Here is a 20,894-nt window from a genome sequence, read left to right as displayed (position 1 = left end):
GGGTGGAAAATTGCAAATAATATTAGCTTAAATAAACTGAACAGCTTGTCTCTCAAATCTACACCTCCATATAGATGACATTTCTGCTAATTACTACCATTGAAGTGGTAGGCAGAATGACTTATCTACAGACCCAGGTATGCAATGGTTGCTTTTACAAAGATAGAGTGACAAAGGTTGCATTCAGGGCTGTGACATCAGATATCCATGAACACGTAGGCTCTGCAGTAGAAGCATAGCATCCAGGGATGGTTATTCCAGTTCCTTGACAAAATCGATATTGTCAACGAACACCTGCACAGAAAGAAAGAAAATAAAAAAAATTCAGCAAGCACTATATATATATATATATCTCAGCAAATTAACCCCAGTCAAGAAAATAGTACAAAACATTGCACTTCAAAAATATCCTATTGGCAAAATTGAAAGCATTCAATAATGTTTCTATCTAGGATACAGAGTCAGAGGTGCAAGAAATTTTTACAGCATAAAGCTGGTTATCAAATAGACCTGTATGGTTATTGAACTTCTTTTAACATACTACAGTCCTGGAGAAAGATGCATCTAAATACAAGACCATTTGAAATATGTTTGTGTAAAAATAACCAACAAAAAGCAATCATCATGTTACTACATTCCTAGATTTCACCAGCTTGACTGGTTATAGTTGTGCATAAGATCCAAACAAATTACCAGCAGTGCTTGCTCATTTTCATTAGCCATTAGGAAAACAAAAATAAGGCTGAGCTCTCTCCAAAAGGAGCTAACTAGATCAGCAGGAAAATCAGAATCTGAAATTATTAGATCGTGCGAACGTACTGTTTTCCAGCCATCTGGATCCAAGCAGGCAGTGATCTTGGTGTTGATGCCAGGTAAAGGGCCAGGTTCACGAGTGACCTGTCCTCCATGTAGTTTTATAGCCTCAGCAGTTTTGTAAACATCATCAGTGCCTATAGCAATCTGACAGAACACAGCATTTCAATGCTAACAGGATGGAATCAGATGAAAGGTATATATTGCTTTACATAAAAGAGTTGAGAAACAAAAGTTGTTGCTCAATGCTCATAACTGAAAGTGAAACACTACCTGTGCATAGGCATTTCCTTTGTTGTACTCTTTAACCCCATAATTATAGGTCAACTCCAGAACAGCACTCTTATCTTCAGGACCATATCCCATCATTGCTATGGTATACTGACAATAAAGAATTCTACCATATTAATGCAAACTGAAAAACAAACAATTTAAAAGGATCCCAAACAAGATTTATTGGCTTAAAAGATGACTACTAGATGATGAGATTTACATTAGTAAGTTACTAAAGCAACATCGAAATGTGCATCTGACCAATTGATGTATCTAGGTGTCAAAGCTGACGAGTAATTAATGAAACAGTCAAAGAGCAAATGATCTACAGCCTACGATTAATTAGACTGAAGACAGGCTAAAAATCTAATTTATGACTCCAACTTATAATTGTAAAATTTGCCTTCTGACTAATGCTAAACAGTAATAGGATTAAACAAACAATAGTTTGATTAATTACATGATTTTATTAGACTTGAAAGGACTTGCAAAGAAGAAAGACATTAAGGAAAGAGGTCAACTACAATGCTATGTTTACATGGGTGAGGCGACTATACATATGTATAGACACACATACATAAATTCTAAGCAAAGAAATTGAGCAAGATGTGTTCAGATGATCATAAGGAAAAGAAAAACTACCTTGTATTCAGGGTTGTCTCGCTTACGTAACAACTCCATACCATATGCCTTAATTTAAACATGAAAATACAGTTAGAATTCAGCAAGATGAAACAGTAACTACTACAAACAAAAATACTGCAAGCAAACCAAAAAATTTCATTTACGACTCACCTTCTCATAGAAACCTATGGAACGATCAAGATCCCCTACTCGAAGCATTACTTGACATAAGGGCTCTGGTGTAGGACCCCTCTCCAAAAGCTCAAATTTATAACCATCTGGATCTTCAACAAAAGCAATTACAGTTTTGCCACCTTTTACAGGGCCAGGTTCCCTAGTCACCTTGCCTCCCTTAGCTTTTACAAGCTCTACCGTCTTAGCAACCTATTAGGAAGAAGAAAATTAAACTTGCAATAACATTGCAGGCACAAGTGAAAATCGTATTTTCCAGAAAACATTATACATGAACATGCTTCTTTGATTTCATATAGTAATTTAATATGCTTTACAAACCAATCATTTGCCTACTGTTTTAAGGGTTATCCAAACAGCCTTATAGTTGGAAAATATAATTTTTTATGCTATAAATTATTAATGATCTATTAAAGACTTTCATCCAGCCAGCTTTTGCATGTTCTAGAGCCTGCTGGAATCATAGGTGTGATGCAGATGTACATTTTAAAACTGAATGATAATTGCGTATACTGATGATTTTTTGCTTATGAATGTATTTGGGATAATAGAGTGTATGGAGTAAGGAGGACATTATAAGATTAATAAGAAAAACTTAGGTGGATCTATATGAATAAAGACATGCAGATGCACATTCATTGGCCCCTGGAACACAAGAAAGGCAGTACAATGATACATGTCCATCTACAAGATATAGAGATCTTACATCCTCAACAGCAATACCGAAGTGACCAAAAGCAGTTCCAATATCATATTTGTCAATGCCATAATCTGCCAAAAGATGTACGATGAAAATTCTCAGTTAGATAGTCCACCACAACATGGTTGTGCATTATCAAAATGAACCAAAATTTATAGAACGAAGTACTCCCATCCAAAGGTACATCTAATATCTATAGCATAAGAGAAAATACAGAGTACTACTGATGATAGAGTATGCACGACACAGGTAACTTACTGTAAGTGAGCTCGACAACAAAATGAGAATCTTCAGGCCCATATCCAAGAAACGCGTTGGTGTATTTCTCCTCAGGAATGTCACGCTTCCTTAACAATTTCATTCCTAAGCACTCAGTGTAGAATCTGCAATGCTCACATCAAAATTTGCTTAGCGGAAGCCATGCGCTGATAAATCCAAGATATACACATTATAATGTAGCTTACTTTATTGTCTTGTCCAAGTCGCCAACACGGTAAACAACATGAAGTAGCCTTCTGTTATCCTTTTTCACCCACTCTAAAGATTCTTCTTCACCGACGGCAGTGCTTGCTTGTGCCATATTTCCAGAGGCACTGGCCTCTATCCCACTTATTTTCTTAACCAACATAGAAGCTTTTATTCCAAACAATTGCCGCGGAGTTGAATCTGGACGAGTATCACCAGAAGAAAAGAAAATAAAAAATCAGTGTTTGAAAAGTTATTACAAGGAGACTTTTATTAATTCACTATGCTAGTTATGATAACATAGTAGGCCCTAATCGGTAAGAAAAGGTTGCAATTTGCACGCTCTCAAGCAAGGTATAAGTTAGTTTATTAATCGAATAACTATCCATTAGAAAAAATAATAGATGATCCAACAAAGAGAGAAAAAAGAAATTCCATCTTCCCGATCGAAGAATTCGCCACGGTTAACGCATACAGAATCCACGATTCAAGTGGAGTAATTAGGCGATTACAGAGCAATCAGATTCATGGGGCAATTCTGTAGATTCGTCAGAGCTCACCGGTGCCAAGATGGACTCCGCGGGAGCCGGCGGAGGAAACGCCCAACCGGAAGTTGGATACGGATCGGACGACGACGGCGGCGGTGGAGGAGGAAGAAGTGCGCGAGAGAGGGCAGAGAGAGGCGAGGTGGAGAGAGGAGGAAGCCGCCATGGGAAGAATTCTCACCATAACACGCCGCAAATTTATTCTCGGGTTTTTTAATCTCTTTCTCTCTTTCTCTCTTTCTCTCACTCTCGCTCGATTCGAATCCCTTCTCTCTGGACTGTGGAGTCTGGAGTATATTATCTTCTTCTCCCTCTGCTCTGGTGTGTCATGTAACCACTAGTGTTTTTAACCCGACCCGACCCGCAACTATTCACTTGCGAGTTAGTCTAGTCGATTTTTTTTAATATAACTTTTCGGTACAATATATCATAATTATCACTTCTTTATATTTAAATTGTATGTTAATTATGATTAGTTAAATTTAACTAGAATATCTTTTAAAAGAGCACAATAATCTTCGTAATAATTATAATATTTTGAAGATTATAACTTAAATTATGATATTTTAATAGTTTTTAGTGACAATTACGTTAAAAAATAAAAATAAAAATCTCTCTGGTGGATTAGAGCTGAGGGAGAGCGGATCCATTCGTATCCAATAGAATGCTCCGCTTACCATCTCATCGGTCGCTCGCAACAGCCAACACGTGTCCGTTCTAATCTTTAGGAGCTTTTCCGGCAAACCATGCCACCTCATGCATCAGACAACACGTAACCACTCTAATGCTAGTGCTTACGTAACCTAATATAACGTGCTTATGTTCATCGGACGGATGAGGTGCATCTGAAAAGACACAGATGGGATCCACCAACACTTAAAACCTCTCTTAAAAAAAATTATAAACTAAGTGGATAGGACAACCAGTCCGCTACTGTTTGAATCTCAAATCTAAGCCAAGGTTAATGTAACTTGTTTACGTCAGCACGTGATTAAAGCAATCTTTTTTTTAAAAAAAAAACATCAAGAAAATTGCTTCTTATCACATAAATTGACAACTCCTTCCATTAATTATGGCTAATAAGGTGGGAGTCCTCAGTTTTGGCATAGTGGAATGCGGATCTTCTACAGACCGAGTTTCAGGAACTGCACTTGGCAATTAACTCACGCTCCTCCTCATCTTCTCCATCCATAAAGGAGGCAACACTGGACTCATCTCAAACGCCACCTCTCCTTCCTCGTCCTCGTCCTCTTCTTCCTTCTCCACCATTACTTTTAACCTCCAAACCTTAACCATCCCATCCAAACTCCCACTATAAACCAACAACCCAACTCCCTCCTCCTCAGCCTCTACGCTCACCGCCATGCAACTCACCGCCCCCCTGTGCCCCTCCATAACAGCCAAACACGTGTGAACACCTTCCTCCTCCTCCCTCTTCCACACCCTTATCGTGGCGTCCTCGGATCCACTCACCACCACTTTCCCCTTCCCCTCCGCCGCGACGCACCGCACCGCGAGCCTATGACCTCTTAGCACCCCGGTAACTTTAAACCCCCCCGTCGCCGCCTCCTTCTCGTACACGTTGACGTTCCCGTTCGAAGACCCCGAGTAGAGGAAGCACGAGTTGGGCGAGCGGGTCAACGCTAGAGCGTTCACCGGCGAGGCGTGATACCGCAGCACGGATATCAAAGCGTGCACGGTTAGCCCGTTTTCCACGTGGGCCCTTCTCCACACCTTGATGGAGCCGTCGGATGATGAGGTAAAGAGGCAGCCGTCGTCGGGGTTGACCAACATCGCGCTGACTGTCTCGTCGTGGGCGACGAAGGAATCAACGCAGGTGGCCTTTGATAGGTCCCAGGCTTTGACCGCGCGATCAAACGAGCCGGTGTAGAGGAGGTTCTCGGCGTGGTAGTATGCAATAGTAGTAATCGTATCACCGTGTTGGGAGGGACATTTCTTCCGTAGAAAGGAGAGGAGGGAATGGTTATTGGGAGGAATCGTGGCGGCTTTCTTGGAATAGACCCGGCCAGAGGCGGCGGAGATCGTCCAGACCCGGACGCGGTGGTCGTTGTGGGCCGTGATGAGCGTCGAGCCGTGTACAAAGATCGTCGTGACCTGACCGCCGCCGGTGCGGACATGTCCTCGATCGACGAACCCTGGCGTGCTCCAGATGCGGACGCGGCCGCTATCGGCCGACGCGGTGAAGACTAGACCCCGGGAGACGGCGATGGAATTCACATTGCCGCCAAGGCGGCGGAGGGAGGCGAGGCAGTGGTAGAGGATGGTTGGAGTCGACGGAGGTGATGGTGAGAGGTGGAGAGGGGAGAGAGAACTCCAAGGAGAGGTCTGCCCTTCTTGTAAGTAGTCAGAGAAGCTCTTGCGGCTCTTTAGCTCCATTGTGGAATTAGTGCAGAGAACTAGCTAGTAGTGGTGAAGTGGGTGATGATTATATATTATGAGTTAAAATCTTAGAGAGCAGAGAAGAAGGGAGTGAAATAATGACAGAGACAGAGCAGGGGATCTTTTAAGTCGTTTGTTGGTTCTTCCTGTTAGGGAAATAAATGAACTTGAATGCGTAGAGATCGATCGGAATGTATAGGTGTTTGTAGACAAGTACGGCGGATCTAATGTGGATCTACCTACTCGAGTGCACAATAATGCACTCAGTTTAGTTCTCATGCATGTACGTGCCATTGCCCATATCATTCAACTAACTTATATATAACTCTCTTTTTTTTATAACAAATCTTCAAGTTTGATAAAATGATGAGAAATAGTTACAGTCAAATACAATTTCTAAGCAAGGAGTTATTCTGATATGAAAGAAACGGGAGCTTTTCCCTCCGAAATGTAGGTGATGAGTTAAGCTGAATAAAGTATGCAAATGAATGCTAGTAAATATACTAGAATAAACTTAGCATGGTACATACTAATGCTTTTCATCTAAAATATGGATGAAGATAAGCAAGAAAGGAAAAGGATATGTGTTTATGCTGGCGATAAACTTATCAAGGACGATTTATGCTGGCGATAGTACATGATAATTTGTTTGAATATTTCCGGCGGCGTTTCACAAACGAGCTGCAAGCCTGTTATTGCAAGTCGCGGACTCGATAAAGATGACATCCAAAAACATGGCACATGTTATTGCAGATGTCATCGTTTAAATTTGTTGATCAACCAGTGAAAGAAAGATCAGGTACTGACAATGTCACCTACTGCTGCAGTCTTCACTTCTGCAAAATACTTCTCTTCTTTTGATAAAGATCAGTCATAAATATATGTAACTTTAACGGACGATTATAGCTGGGAAAATAATGGCTCAATTGATGAAATGGGTGAAGCGTTAACTGTCCCAGTTTCTGAAGGCCAAGTGCCCCAGGATTTCTCTGAAGGTGTTTACGTATATAAGAACTGGTATGTTCTTATTCTACCACTGAAGGTATAAGGTAAGACTGGAACCAAAATAATTTGAACGATTTGGTTCATGCCGTAACAAAATAGGAGGAGAAAGAAACAGAACAGATCGAGAAGACTAATTGTTTGACGAAATGCCTGAAAGATTGCAATCAACTCTCAGTAGGTCGAGAATTGGGCCTATTTCTTAATTTATGATGCATAAGGCCATAGAATAACTTTTGTGGTTGGTACAGGTTGAGCCCAATCATCTCCTAATATGGGTCCAATATAAGTCCTCCTCCTCTTCTCACATGCCTATCTTGTCTCCAACTCCGAGGAAGAGCCTTTACACAGCCTTACTCCAACTCCTTAAAACCCACCCCTTAAACCCCCAATAAAATTGACCCAGATGTCCAAAGTCTCCAACTTGAGACTTCTCCTCCCCTCCTCGTCGTCGCTCTTCCTCTCCAAGAAACCCTTCCTCCTCTCCCCCTTCTCCCACTCCCTCTTCTCCAAGCCATCACTGCCCCGAAAGACATACTTCGCCCCAATCACCGCGCTATCCTACGCCGGTAGGCACCGAAGAAGAGGCCGCGGCGGTGGCGGTGGCGTTTCGCCGCAGAGGAGAGGCAACAGCACTCTAAGGGAGGGAGGAGAGAGGGATAAAGAGAGGGGGAGAATGGTGGATATGGAAGAAGGAGAAGATTTGTCGTTTAATAAGAGGAGGGCGGAGGGGAGAGATCGGAGCGGGAAGGGGAAGGCTCTCCAGCTCAAGACCCGGAAGTTGAATCCCGTCAATACTATATGCTACCTTCAGGTATGGGATTGGAATCAAGTTAGTTTTTTTTAAAATAATTTTATTATCATAAGAGGCTCTTTTCCAGAGATTTTTAGGATGTGGGTATGAGTTAGATTCGAATTTGAGGACAGAGTACCACTCTGCGGTAGGGGGGATGGTGAATTTGCTTGTGTATTAAACTTGTGATCTTGGTTGCCTTTGGTCTGCGAAGTTTTTCCGTTACTCATTTCCTTCTCCCTTCTTTGGTAAAAGTAAAAAATGTTAGATCAATTTGTTGGTGGCAATTTGATATCGTTATTCTTCCTGCTGTTATACGTATAATGTCATTGAACCTATATTCGTTTCCCCAAGAATTTGAACTTCTTAATCTTTTGGTACATTTGGGTGATTACCTTTTTAACGATGAAATTTTACTTTGTTTTACCGTACTTTGGAACAGAAATATGAGGGAACCCAGAGATATGTAGAATATGGTGGGTTTGCTTGAAAACTGTAAATATTGTATCTTCTCTTCTTTTATGGTGTTCAGAGTTCATACCATTTTGAAGAAGACTATCATAAGCATATAGTTGGGAAAGGCTTGCAAGATGATGTAATAACTTATATATGCTCTTAATTTTTCTATCTTCTTCTTCTTCTTCTTCTTCTTCTTCTGTTTTAAAATGTCTGAATCTTATCAGGTAATCAGATATTCCTTCATGATTTCTTTCTTGAATTCATAGAGAATTGTGTTAGTATTTTCTAAATATTTTGGTTTTTCCTTAAGTAATATAGTTATCCATTCCATAACCAACTTTGTGTGAATCAGGTTTTGACTACTTGCTTCTTTCCTTTTTTTCTCCATAGATACTGGGAACTGGGATGGACACACAAGATACTTCGCCTTCTATTTTGCTCTTCTTTGATAAACAGAGATTTATATTTAATGCTGGCGAGGTATGGCTCAGTACAAGGCATCCAATGGATTTTCTCAAGCAGCTTACCTCAAGAAATTTATCTTTACCAACTTTTGCATCTTTGATCTTTAATACCGACTAATAAGAATCTTACAGTAGAATTTAATTTATTCAAAATCCATCTTTTGACAGAAGTTATTGTCCGCAGGGGTTGCAGAGGTTCTGCACGGAGCATAAGATAAAGCTATCAAAGGTGTAAAATTGTTGGGAAACTTGTGTTTTCTTTTGTTCCCTTTTTGTTTGGCTTTTTTCATTTCTCCTCTTGGGTCTCCCTTGTTTCTTCCTTTTCTCTTTCCTCTGCCTTTTCATCTTCTTTGTGATTCATCAAGGAGAAAGTTGCTTATTCTGTTGGAGTGGTAGCATGTAATTTATTGCCATCTTTGCCTTATAGTTAGAGGATACAGCAACTATTTATCTTTGTTATATAGTTGTTCATCATTAATTAACAGTAATTTTTTATCAAGTTTCTCATTGCTCAATCCAGATTGACCACATATTTTTGACTCGCGTATGCTCAGAAACTGCAGGTGGACTTCCAGGTAGCTATTGTATTGTTTGATAGTTGATCTTACTTTTGGAAAAATTATTTCTTAGCTAATTCTTTTGTCTTCCTTTCGAAGTCAAACGTAAATTTTCCGTTCTACTTTTGAAGTAAAATGTTAAATGTTTTCCTTTTATTTTTGAGATGTGGTCGTCTTTTGCATTTGCATACTAGTAAGAATGCATAACTAACTCATTGTTCCTTCTTTTCTTTTTTGTTGGTCTGTAGGCCTTGTGCTTACTCTGGCAGGAATAGGAGAGGAAGGGATGTCGGTGAGGAATTTAGCTGCTGTTATTTCCCTTGCCCAAAATATGCTGCCTCATTAGTACTGCTTTATTCAGTTACATGAAGCTAATATTCTTTCTTTTTGAATAATGTAGTTTCCTTCTATTTATATCTGATTAGGTCAATATATGGGGTCCATCAGATATTGACTTTTTAGTTGAGGCAATGAGATCTTTTATCCCAAAAAAGGCCATGCTTCACACACACAGCTTTGGGTTGAATCAGAATAATGGCAGAGGGTCATCTCCAACTTCTGGAAATGGCAAATCTATAGATCCCGTTGTTCTAGTTGATGATGAAGTGGTTCGTATATCAGCTTTCTTTGTAAAGCCAGGATACTCCAAAAGTTTCATAAATAATTTAAAAGCTCCAAATTTAGATTTGTTGGATGGAGAAAACTATTCGAGTCAGTATGCATACCCTAAAGCTCAATCCTCTGAAAGTTTGCACAGCGAAACAGAATTTAACCTAAAGCCTGGTGACACTGCTGTTGTGTATGCCTGTGAATTACCTGAGATAAAAGGAAAGTTTGACCCAGTTAAAGCTGCATCTCTTGGTCTGAAGCCTGGACCAAAGTACCGTGAACTGCAACTTGGAAACTCTGTCTTGTCAGATCGTCTCAACATTATGGTGAGTCAAGTTTAAAGTTCTTTAACTTTTTGAAGGTTCATTGTGAAACTTTAATTTCTTCATGACCGCATTGAATAGCTAAATGCTCCAGTATATAATGTCATAAATTATTCTTGTGTTGCTAGTAGCCAACCAATCTCCTGAATCTCTTTGGTTGTATATATTACACCTTTAACTTTTGTCTGAGTTAAGTCAACGATTTTTTTGGAAATACAATGAGTAAATTTTAGATGTCTTAATGTCTATTATGTGTAATGTTTTTTTTTAATTTGCCATGGTTCTTACTTAGGTTAATCCAAGTGATGTTCTTGGTCCTTCATCTCCTGGCCCCATTGTACTTCTGGTGGACTGCCCTACAATGTCTCATATGCACGAACTGCTTTCTCTGCAATCCCTCAGCTGTTACTATGCAAATTCTTCTACACATTCAACAGAGGGTGTTAAAATAGTAAATTGCATAATCCACCTGGGTCCATCTTCTGTCACAAAGAGTATCGAGTATCAGAACTGGATGAGAAGATTTGGCAATGCACAACACATCATGGCGGGACATGAAATGTGGGGTTTGGTTCATGTTACTGTAGTATGTTTTTCTTATTCCTCAGGATAATGCCACATTTGCCTCTTCCTTTTCTTGTTGATTGTTTTAAGCTGATAATGCAGTAGAGGCTTAACTTTTAATTTTGCCAGCTCATGTTGCATAGTGTTCTGAGATTCTTCTTATATGTTATGAAAGAAAGTTGTGATAATGTGGTTGTGGAGTGGCCCTGAGTATGCTATAATATCCGCTAATGTCTCTGAAAGGTCTCGATCTCCTTTTTGATAAAAGGATCTAGAATTGGACCAGAGTTCTCTATTTAGTAGAAGCATCATGTAGATAAAAAAAGTATTTGAGAATCAGTCTGCTGGAAATTTGCCCTATCTATGTCACTGTTTGTATCTATCCTCCCAAATAAAGTTGAGTGATTGTCATTTTTTATCGTCTTATTGCACTTCAATAGTTGTCATGCTTTTCTTATTTGAATAGGCTATTAACCATGCGTAGTTCCATATTACATTGGGTTCTTGTAACCGCTTTTTCACATTTTTGCAGAAAAAATACAAAGATTCCGATCTTGAAGGCCAGTGCAAGAATATCATCGCGGCTCAATTATGTATGCCCTCAGCTATTTCCAGCCCCCGGTTTGCAGTCTGCTGAACAGATTAATAACTTACCTTTGGAGAAAAGTGTAAATGCTGAGGTTTATCTCTGATGATTTGCTGACATCTTTTCAAGTCAAGATTGTAACAATTTTCATTAGTCCACATTTTGAAGGTGAATTTTTTTTCTCAGGGTACTTCTTTAACCCTTTGCAAAAGCACATCAGCAGAAAATCTTCTCAAAAGCACTTCAGCAGAAAATCTTCTCAAGGTGTGATATGGGTACTAACACTCTTCTTTTTTTGACAAAAAGGTTGCCACTCTGTTTCATTGAAACATAAAAAGCACAATCTCCATCAATTGACAGATATTTACAAACATAGAACTACTGCAACATCTGTTCATCACAACACATCAAACCCAACCACAAAACATTCACAACACAACCAGCTATTTGCCACAAAATCTGTTTTTCATCCCATGATTGAGGCCCATAAACATTTGCAAGCACCCATCTTATCCCCACAGACCTGTTGATGTACACAGAAATTGAATGCATACCAACTGTACAATCTTCCTACTCCAAATTGTTCTCATTAACACCAATGAGCAAACCTCCAGAAAAACCAGAGGATGGTAAAACATACCTGCCTTTCATTCTACCACCACCCATAGCCATCAAAATCCTATCACTGACCTCAACCTGCTTTGTTTCTTGCAAACAAATAAAGTCCAAATTTCTTGCAAATCAGCGAACTCACTCTTCTTTTCTCAGGCATTCCCATGCCTCTAATGTTCCAACATTTCTTTCATATTTCATGAATTATCTCCCCTTTTGGGTCTTCCTTTCTCCTTAGGGACTCGATATATATTTCAGCTCTCTCCATCTCAAGAGCTTTCAGAATCCCAATATTTTCCAACATTACCTCTCTATTTCTCCCCAAATTTACTCCACAATTGATAGCAATAGCAATTAACTCTTTTTCAACAAATTTAGGAAAACATAAACATTGCAAGAAAGGGCTTTTACCTGATTCGGCTTGTCTCTTCCAAGTAACTCCAGAGATTTTGCCTTTCCAACCTCTTCCATCCTCTTTTAATGGCCCTTTCTTGTCCACCAATCTTTATTATGTTTTTGATACTCCTAGCCGGCTTCTGTGGAGGTTTGGTCCTCTTCCTTCTCAAATGTTATTTCAACTTAGGATCTTTAACTGGCCGAATTGGATCCACATCTAAAAAGCTATACTCTGAAAAAAATGCCAGTTGCTAGACATTATTGGGGTACCAGCACTTGTCAGATAACACAAGAATCTGGTCAGGACATTGTATTGTTAATATGCTGATTAATGGAATTCCTTTTTCTCATTTGTCCTTCAGTTTAATTTGCGGCCGCACTCTCTTCTGGGACTGGATAAATCTGCCATCCCAGGCACACTTAGTCACAAGGAAATTGTTGAGGAGCTTTTTTCAGAAATCCCAGAAATAAAAGATATTTCCAAGCAGATTAGTCAGTTCTGGGGAAGTCCTCTGCAAAATAATTCTATGGTGCCTCTAGAGGATGACAACATAATAATGGTGGAAGAACCTTGGATAAATGAAAGTTCCTTAGTTCCTATTGAACACATGCAAAAGAAAAGATTGGATGTATCTGAAGATGGATCTCCTTATCTAGCTGCTCATTTGATAAAGGGGCTTGAGGAAAATCTTGACATCCCTTCTTGCTTGGAGAACATAACAAGAGAAGATATGGAAGTCATTCTTTTGGGAACAGGTTCATCTCAGCCTTCGAAATATCGAAATGTCAGCTCTGTGTTTGTTAATTTATTTGCTCGGGGCAGTTTACTCCTTGATTGTGGTGAAGGAACTCTAGCACAACTTAAAAGGAGGTTGGTATCAACTTTGAATAAATATCTTGAACACATTCCACCACTATTTCTCATGGTTCTTTATGGTGAAAATTTATTTGTTTTCAATTTCAGGTTTGGTGTAAAGGGTGCTGACAATGCTGTCACAAGCTTAAGATGTATTTGGATTTCCCACATTCATGCTGATCATCACACAGGTCTAGTTAGAATACTTGCGTTAAGATGCCAGTTGTTAAAAGGTGTACCTCATAAACCTTTACTTGTTATTGGGCCAAGACCACTCGAGAGGTTTCTTAAAGCATATTCAGAACTAGAAGATCTCGATATGCAGTTCTTAGATTGCAGGCACACCCTGAAGACTACAGTTGAGTCTTTACTCAGTAACCATGGTTCAGGAAGAGGTGACTCTGCAGATTCAAATTACGAGAGTAACAGAGGTGCAGGACTGGCAACTGTTACATCTCATCAACTGGAAAGTACTTTGTTTGCTCCTGGCAGTAGAATGGAGAGTTACAGGAAGAAACCTGGGATTCCAGTTGAAGCTTCCATGGCTTTAATTAGTTTAAGAGAAGTGCTATTTGAAGCAGGTTTGGAATTTTTACATAGTGTCCCTGTTTTACACTGCCCAGAGGCATTTGGTGTTGCCTTAAAGTCTAGAGAGAAAGTGAATAGTCGTGGAAAAACTATTCCTGGCTGGAAGCTCGTTTATTCAGGTGACACTCGGCCATGCCCGGCCCTTATTGATGCATCTAATGATGCCACGGTTCTTATTCATGAGGTGCGTGGCCCCTCCATGATAATTTTATTCTTGGTTCCTGAATCTTATGTCCTCTCTTAGCATGATACAGGAAGATACAGCTGCATTCTGCATGTCATCATTATTTGCTCTTTTGCTGGCAACTTTAGCTAGTTTGCTTATGGTTTGTCGACATGCCAAACATAGATGTGATAAAACAATACTATTATCATTATCAGCTTTAGATATCATCTTCATCCTCAACATTCTTGAACCCTAATTCTACTCCTCCAAACTCTGTCGTCAGCATCAGTAGCAATTCTAACCTTCGACTATTCTAACATGGCACCAATTGCATAGGCCATAACTCCCGAGTAATTCAGGAGACCCTTTCTAACCTGTGCAAACTTATAGTTGGTTTCACCTTTGTACCATAATTATAATTGTTCTACTAAAGAATCTACAGCTGATCATAGCAGGACCTGTACAAGCACATTGAGCTTGTGTTAAGTGGGCACTGTGTTTTAGCTTATGTCTGTAATCTCTGGTTGACTCGAGACCTCATCACTGTACCAATGTTTGTCGTCATCATGCTATCACTTTTAATAAGAACTTTCTTGACCATATTTGCTGCCCTTCTGCAGGCAACATTTGAGGATAGCATGAAGGACGAGGCGATTAATAGGAATCACAGCACCACAAAGGAAGCCATTGGAGTGGGTACATCGGCTGGTGCGTATCGCATTATCCTTACTCACTTCAGTCAGAGATACCCGAAGATTCCAGTTTTTGATGAGACCGACATGCACAAGACATGCATTGCATTTGACTTGATGAGCGTCAACTTAGCAGACTTGCCTGTGCTTCCTAATGTCCTACCTTACCTCAAAGTTCTCTTCAGAAATGAAATGATGGCCGATGAATCCGATGATGCTCAGGAGTCTGTTATGTACTAGAATTCAGTAATGGCGTGCCTTAGTGGTAACACTATTCTGCTGCTAATTATTTTCTTCTTTACATTTTCAATTCATTTTGCTGCAATGCAGCATTTTTTTGAGGAAATATGTTGGAAACTGTATCTTGAGAGAAGAAAAGGAAAGGAGGAAAGAAAAAATTTCTCTTAAATGTTGTTACATCGAACCCTCCATGTCAACTGCTGTTGCAATGCGATGTCCGACAGAACAAAGTTCCGCATCCAACTTGAGTTTATACAGTAGCAAAAACTTTGGTTTAACCAAAGGTTGAAGACTATAAATAAAATCCACGGGATTCTTGTATATAATCATTAATTATTATTATTATTTTTAATTAATAGAGAGTTTGTAAGCTAATTATAAATTAGATAAAGGGGCTAGCGTATATAAAAGTTGATATATGAGCCATAAATAGATCAAATAAGTTAAAAGCAAACCCCTAGCACACCACGAATTATGCTCACTCGAATTCATAATCTTTTGCCGATAACCGTCGGAATTATCGAGTACATCCTGGTCAAAGAGGGAAATAGAAACTCCTGGAACAAGTCTAGTTACTCCTCTTGTTTCCGTCTTCAACCACTTCCAGCTAATGTAGTAACGTTCATTATTATTGTTGAAGTCGGCTACGAATAGTGGAAGATTTCCGACTTGCAAGTTCCAACTAACTTTACACGAAACGAATGGCCAATAATTTCCACACGTCATCGAGCTCATCAGATGAACGGTTAAAGATGAGTCTCTACGTGGATACTTTCCCCTGTACCGTACTCACTATTGAGCATTGGCACGTGGTTGGTAGCGCTCTTGCGTCTCCGCGCGTGTATTACTCTCTCCACCCTCTCTCTCTACGCCCAACTAGTATCACCGTCTCCTTCCTCTTCCCTTCAAATCTCCCACCCAATTCGTTCCCAAATCCCTGGATCTATTGGATTTATAATCGATCGTAGGGGTCTATGATCTAGGCTTTCGTGTGCTCCTTTGGAACGATGGATTCGAGTAGGAGAGCTGTGGAGGCGTACTGGAGATCTCGCATGGTCGATGGGGTGACATCCGACGAGGATAAGGTTGCTCCCGTGTATAAGTTGGAGGAGATCTGCGAGCTTTTGAGGAGTTCCCCTGCGGGCATCGTGAAGGAGGTGTCGGATTTTATCCTCAAGCGGCTTGATCATAAGAGCCCCATCGTCAAGCAAAAGGTATATAAGCTCTATTAGTTTGTGAAGATATGATCGCGAAATATCAATATTTATTGTTTTAAGTTGAAGAATGGAAGTTTGCATTAATAGTGCATGCAATGATTTAATGTTGAAACTTCTGTAAGTAGTGCATGCAATGATTCATGATCTGATTCAGTTTATTCGGAGTTATATGAATGATTAGATTTGTTACTTCCATTTTAACCATGAATCTGCATGAGGAGATTGAATTGTTTTGAGCCAGAAGGTTAATTGATTGCATTTTATGGTATCTTGACTTTTACTAGGCTTTACGGCTTATCAAGTATGCGGTGGGAAAATCTGGCAATGAGTTCAGGAGAGAAATGCAACGACATTCTGTTGCTATCCGTCAGCTTTGTCATTACAAGGGTCAGCCTGATCCCCTGAAAGGGGATTCCCTTAATAAGGCTGTTCGTGAAACTGCTCAAGAGGCCGTGTCTACTGTTTTTTCTTCTGATGACAGTAAGCCGACAGCCCCAGCTGAAGGTCTGAACAAGCGTATCCAAGGATTTGGTAATACCAATTTTGAGACGCTGAGTGAAGATAAAAAGTCTTTTATAAGTGAAGTTGTCGGTCTTGGTAGTGCCTCAATCAAGCAGGGGCTTAGCAATTTTGCTGCTGCACATTCAATGATGAAAAATGATAATGGTACCTACAAGAGCCCGACTCTCCGAAGGTCTCTAACCACTGAAAATAATAGACATGATAAGTATGAAGCAAATGGGAACCATAGTGAGACTTGGGTATCTTCTGGTGTCTCAAAGAATGTAGCTTCTGGTACATGGGGTGCAGACTCAAGAACGAGTATAACTGGACCAGCACCAACTGAATATAGCAGGTCAAGTAATTCAGGGGTTAAGAGTCGTGAGGAGAGGCTTTTGGAGACCATTGTCACTTGTGGGGGTGTCCGGCTGCAGCCAACTCGTGATGCTCTACAAGTGTTCCTATCTGAGGTCTCAAAGCTGGATCCTCTGGCTATGAGTTCTGCCCTTGAGGTTAAACTTCAGTCACCTATATGGCAGGTAAGCTGCCTTCATCTACCATTTGCTTGTTCTCTAATTTGACTAAATATGATATGTATATATGTGAATGTCTTAGCATTGCATTCCTTCCAATTTCCGGACATCCTTTTTGTTGAAATCATATGTTGGTAATGTGCAATTGTGTGCAGATCTTTCATGCTCATTCCGTTCATTGTGTGCATGTGTATCTGCACACATGTTCATGGGAAGATAACTCAAAATGTTTCAGAGAAGCAGAAATACCTTTTTTTAATTTTAGCATTATATTATAATTTGCTGTATTCTGAGTTTACATATTATCTTCATCTGCTCATTATATATTCTTAGGGGCAGTATCTCTGAAATTTTCATGGAAAGAACAAGTGCAACTTTACTAGTTGTTCCTTTGTCAATTGATTTTTTTCAGGTTCGGATGAAGGCCATCTGTGTGTTGGAATCAATTCTGAGGAAAAAGGATGATGAAAGTTTTTCTTGTATAGCATCTTATTTTAGTGAAAACAGGGAATCCGTGGTTAAGTGCTCTGAATTGCCCCAAGTTTCTTTAAGGGATAAAGCTACCAAGGTAACATTGCTCTCTTAAATATACCAGTTACCATTTGAAATGTGTAACTGCTGAAAATATGCTATCTCGAAATATCTTCTATTAGGTTGGATCTGATGGCTTATTACCAACGTATGCACCTACATTTTTGTTTGAGTTTGTGAGGCCTTATATAAGCATGATATATTATCCACTTATCTTAAACAAAAGGATCGATTTTGGTCAGAACCAATCTGATAATTGATAATGGGTCTTGTTTTGGCCTGTTATTGCTTGTTCTAACTTATAACTTGTTCTGCATCGTTTTTCACTTTGGAACTGAAGAAGCCAAAATGGGTTGAGGAAGAAGGGCCTTGTATATAATTACTAACCTGCTTCATGATTTAGCTTCCACTATTGAAGCAATGTTTTTTCCCTTTTTTGCTGGCAAGTATTATATAGTTCTTGTGCTTTTAATTAGGTCTTAAATCTTTTGGATGGAGAGCAGTCTGCCCAAACAAGAAATGTGATGGAGCATTCACATGCAAAAGCTGTGTCAGAGCCTGTTGTTCAGATGCCTGACTTAATTGATACAGGCGACCTAGATAACAATGGAGGTGACATTTTCAGTCAGAAGCATCATGATCAGAGCATTTCTAATCTAACTGAAGAAAACTCTTCAGTTGATGATCTCTTAGGTGGTAACCCTATTTCTGAGCTTAGCACCGGAGGGAATAGAGATGGGAGTGATCCATTTGCAGATGTGTCATTCCATGTGGCGGAGGACAAGGAGCCCAATGACCTTTTCTCAGGCCTGACTTTAGATGATAAGTCATCAAACGTAAAGCACGATATGCCTTCAACTAGTAATCCTGAATTACTTGATATTTTTGGTGGCAACTCAGAGCACCTATATCAAGAAACAGTAACAGATAAAAGGCATAATCAGTTGCTGGCTGATTTGACTCTCACTGGAATGGCTCAAGGCCAACCCAGAATGGTTGGAGAATCTGGTGGTATCCTCACAGGATTCTCAGATCAAAACAGTCAACCCAGCGAGGTACCAAACAGTGGAGCATCAAATATTATTTTTGGTCCAAATTCTTTTTTTCCTGAGGTTCCTATGCAGTACAACATGCCTCCAAGTATTATGCTCAATGAAGGTTATGCTGCCCAGCCATTGAATTATGGTTCAATGGGGAATCTCATTGCTCAACAGCAGTTGCTATATCAAAACCTCGGAAATTTCAACCCTGGATTTGGACATGAAGTTGCAAAGGATGGTTACCCTTCAGCCCTCCCGGATATTTTCCAACTGTCTCATAATCCAGTCCAAAAGCATGGTTCGATGATGACCAACATGAAAAAGGAGGAGACTAAAGCTTTTGATTTTGTATCGGTATGAATCTTATTATCTATAATCGCTTTGAATTTGACTTCCTTATTATCTCTATCTTGCATGTCATACAACAACAAGCTCATTAGCTTTACACCCACTGGGTTTTAGTTAATAGTCACACAAAGAAGATTATGAACATACTTTTCTTGTATAATTGTTGCATTGTCCTGTAGAGCCTATACACGTACATGCATGTATATTATCCTGATTGTTGAAGTGCAGTTGGAAAATAGTCAAATACTGTCTCAAAGTCGAACTACATGATATGATGCATAATATTCTTGAGCACATGCTAGATTAGATGCTAGACAGGTGAATTTATGTTGTCATAGATCATCCTTTTAGGTTCAACTTAGTAGTCTCCGACTCTTTCTCAAGCTTTGAGAACCAGTACGCCTATTTGTCTTCCGCTCTGATTACAAAATACAGAGGATTAAAATTACTTTAAGTTGCTGACAAAGTGTACTTGGACGACATCTGCTTTAGTTTAGTGGATTTTATATTTTATATATTATTAGCGTCATTGCAACATGGACATATTTAAAGTATGAGAAATATTGGTGGTAGTGATGTTTTGTGAAGACTATAGATGAACTGCCTAGTAATGATGCCTCCTTTGTATCTTTGTGGCAGGATCACCTTGCAGCAGTCCGTGGTTCAAAAAGAGTAATTTGAAGCTTGTTCCCATTGGTGGTCTAATCCAACAGCCTTTGCAAATGGGTTAAAACGGTGATATGCTTTACAGAGATTATTCGAGCAAAATTCTTCACAATGTAGATCTTTCGATGCCTCAATCTGCATGAGTCACACGACCTTTTGCCAGCCTTATGTTGTATTGTTCTAGATATAGGCGGAAATTTTAAGTTTTAGAGAGGGCATATTGCTAGGATGTTGTATTATGTCACTTTACGGAAGGTCAGCTTCATTATCTTATCTAAGTCTTTCTTTAAGGTTTACTTTGTTATACGTTAATTGCATTACTTCTTTCTTGGTATGAATAAATTGGATTAATTAGCTCTCCACAAATGGACGAGTGCACATTACTGGATACCTAAAAGCTGTATTCGTGGATGTTTCCAAAGTACGCTTTTACTTGAAAATAAATTGACGGCATGATGTGTACATGAGTGATGTTTTATATGCCGCAAGATATTGAATTCTGGAATATATATATATATATATATGCATCATACTATATGTATCTTGTCCATCTTTAATCAAATGTGTATGCCAAGTTATGTCCAATCTACCCGGGTGCTCATTGGATGTCTGATTCAATGAATCAGATTGAATCAGAATGAATCAGAATGAATCAAGATCGAATGGATAAGCTGATTCACGTTTGCAATGTAACTATGTATCTGTGATGTTGCCTTGTAGATCATATATTACACATTCATGGTTATAAAATCATTTTAATTTATTGTTGTCAAAATTATTATTGTCAAATTCTCATTACACGATACAATGTAAATAACAAAATTAACAATAAATGTAGAAGGAATAATACTCATTAGAGTCTTTCTCAAAAGATTAAGATATTTTAGTTAAAGCAATCACGGTAATTTTCTGGTTGGGTCCTACCAATACATGACAAAGATTATGAGTTTTTTCTTCCATTGACATTGGAATTAATATTTGTGAATATTTTTATTTGAGTGTTTTATATTATGGCTTGGATTCATTGCTATCTGTTCTTAAAAGTATTAAGCCTAATCGTCAAATTTATATACAGATGACTATCCTTTGTTTTAACTTATACGGCTGATGATCATTACAAAAAAATAATCTTAACTGAA

General features: G+C 39.2%; 3 protein-coding genes across 3 annotated transcripts; 1 reads left to right on the top strand and 2 right to left on the bottom strand.

Annotated features, from left to right (window-relative positions):
- Positions 1-3: 3 nt before the first annotated feature.
- Positions 4-3,897, bottom strand: LOC140768936 (probable lactoylglutathione lyase, chloroplastic). The gene is made up of 9 exons (XM_073109420.1): positions 3,628-3,897; positions 3,067-3,268; positions 2,861-2,985; positions 2,609-2,673; positions 1,882-2,094; positions 1,729-1,776; positions 1,087-1,194; positions 820-960; positions 4-294 (listed from the first exon to the last, which is right to left on the bottom strand). The coding sequence occupies exons 1-9, from the start codon at positions 3,794-3,796 to the stop codon at positions 253-255; spliced, it is 1,113 nt and encodes a 370-aa protein (XP_072965521.1). The 5' UTR covers positions 3,797-3,897; the 3' UTR covers positions 4-252.
- An 873-nt stretch (positions 3,898-4,770) lies between these two features.
- Positions 4,771-6,009, bottom strand: LOC140769267 (protein JINGUBANG-like). The gene has a single exon (XM_073109929.1). The coding sequence runs from the start codon at positions 6,007-6,009 to the stop codon at positions 4,771-4,773; it is 1,239 nt and encodes a 412-aa protein (XP_072966030.1).
- Positions 6,010-7,326: 1,317 nt separating this feature from the next.
- LOC140769220 (tRNAse Z TRZ4, mitochondrial-like) lies at positions 7,327-20,233 on the top strand. Its single transcript, XM_073109856.1, has 16 exons — positions 7,327-7,828; positions 8,657-8,746; positions 8,915-8,959; positions 9,251-9,305; positions 9,536-9,579; positions 9,713-10,222; positions 10,512-10,780; positions 11,316-11,463; positions 11,556-11,633; positions 12,740-13,248; positions 13,342-14,005; positions 14,608-14,895; positions 16,421-17,176; positions 17,583-17,738; positions 18,178-19,095; positions 19,729-20,233. Exons 1-16 carry the CDS (start codon positions 7,421-7,423, stop codon positions 19,768-19,770), a joined length of 4,980 nt encoding a protein of 1,659 aa, XP_072965957.1. The 5' UTR covers positions 7,327-7,420; the 3' UTR covers positions 19,771-20,233.
- Positions 20,234-20,894: the final 661 nt, after the last annotated feature.

Source organism: Typha angustifolia, chromosome 10 (assembly GCF_048772165.1).
Source record: "Typha angustifolia cultivar Huaian chromosome 10, ASM4877216v1, whole genome shotgun sequence".
Taxonomy (NCBI): domain Eukaryota; kingdom Viridiplantae; phylum Streptophyta; class Magnoliopsida; order Poales; family Typhaceae; genus Typha; species Typha angustifolia.
The sequence above is the reverse complement of the archived record's forward strand: the minus strand, read 5'-3'. Positions and strand labels throughout refer to the sequence as shown.

Bases quoted from the DNA above. Each gene is read 5' to 3' on its own strand.
- LOC140768936 (XM_073109420.1), bottom strand. From the start codon at position 3,796: ATGGTGAGAATTCTTCCCATGGCGGCTTCCTCCTCTCTCCACCTCGCC. The intron at 2,986-3,066 runs GTAAGCTACATT...TGAGCATTGCAG, and splicing joins GACTTGGACAAGACAATAAA to ATTCTACACTGAGTGCTTAG. The intron at 961-1,086 runs GTAGTGTTTCAC...GTGTTCTGTCAG, and splicing joins AAGGAAATGCCTATGCACAG to ATTGCTATAGGCACTGATGA.
- LOC140769267 (XM_073109929.1), bottom strand. From the start codon at position 6,009: ATGGAGCTAAAGAGCCGCAAGAGCTTCTCTGACTACTTACAAGAAGGG.
- LOC140769220 (XM_073109856.1), top strand. From the start codon at position 7,421: ATGTCCAAAGTCTCCAACTTGAGACTTCTCCTCCCCTCCTCGTCGTCG. The intron at 17,177-17,582 runs GTAAGCTGCCTT...GATTTTTTTCAG, and splicing joins TTCAGTCACCTATATGGCAG to GTTCGGATGAAGGCCATCTG. The intron at 19,096-19,728 runs GTATGAATCTTA...TCTTTGTGGCAG, and splicing joins AAGCTTTTGATTTTGTATCG to GATCACCTTGCAGCAGTCCG.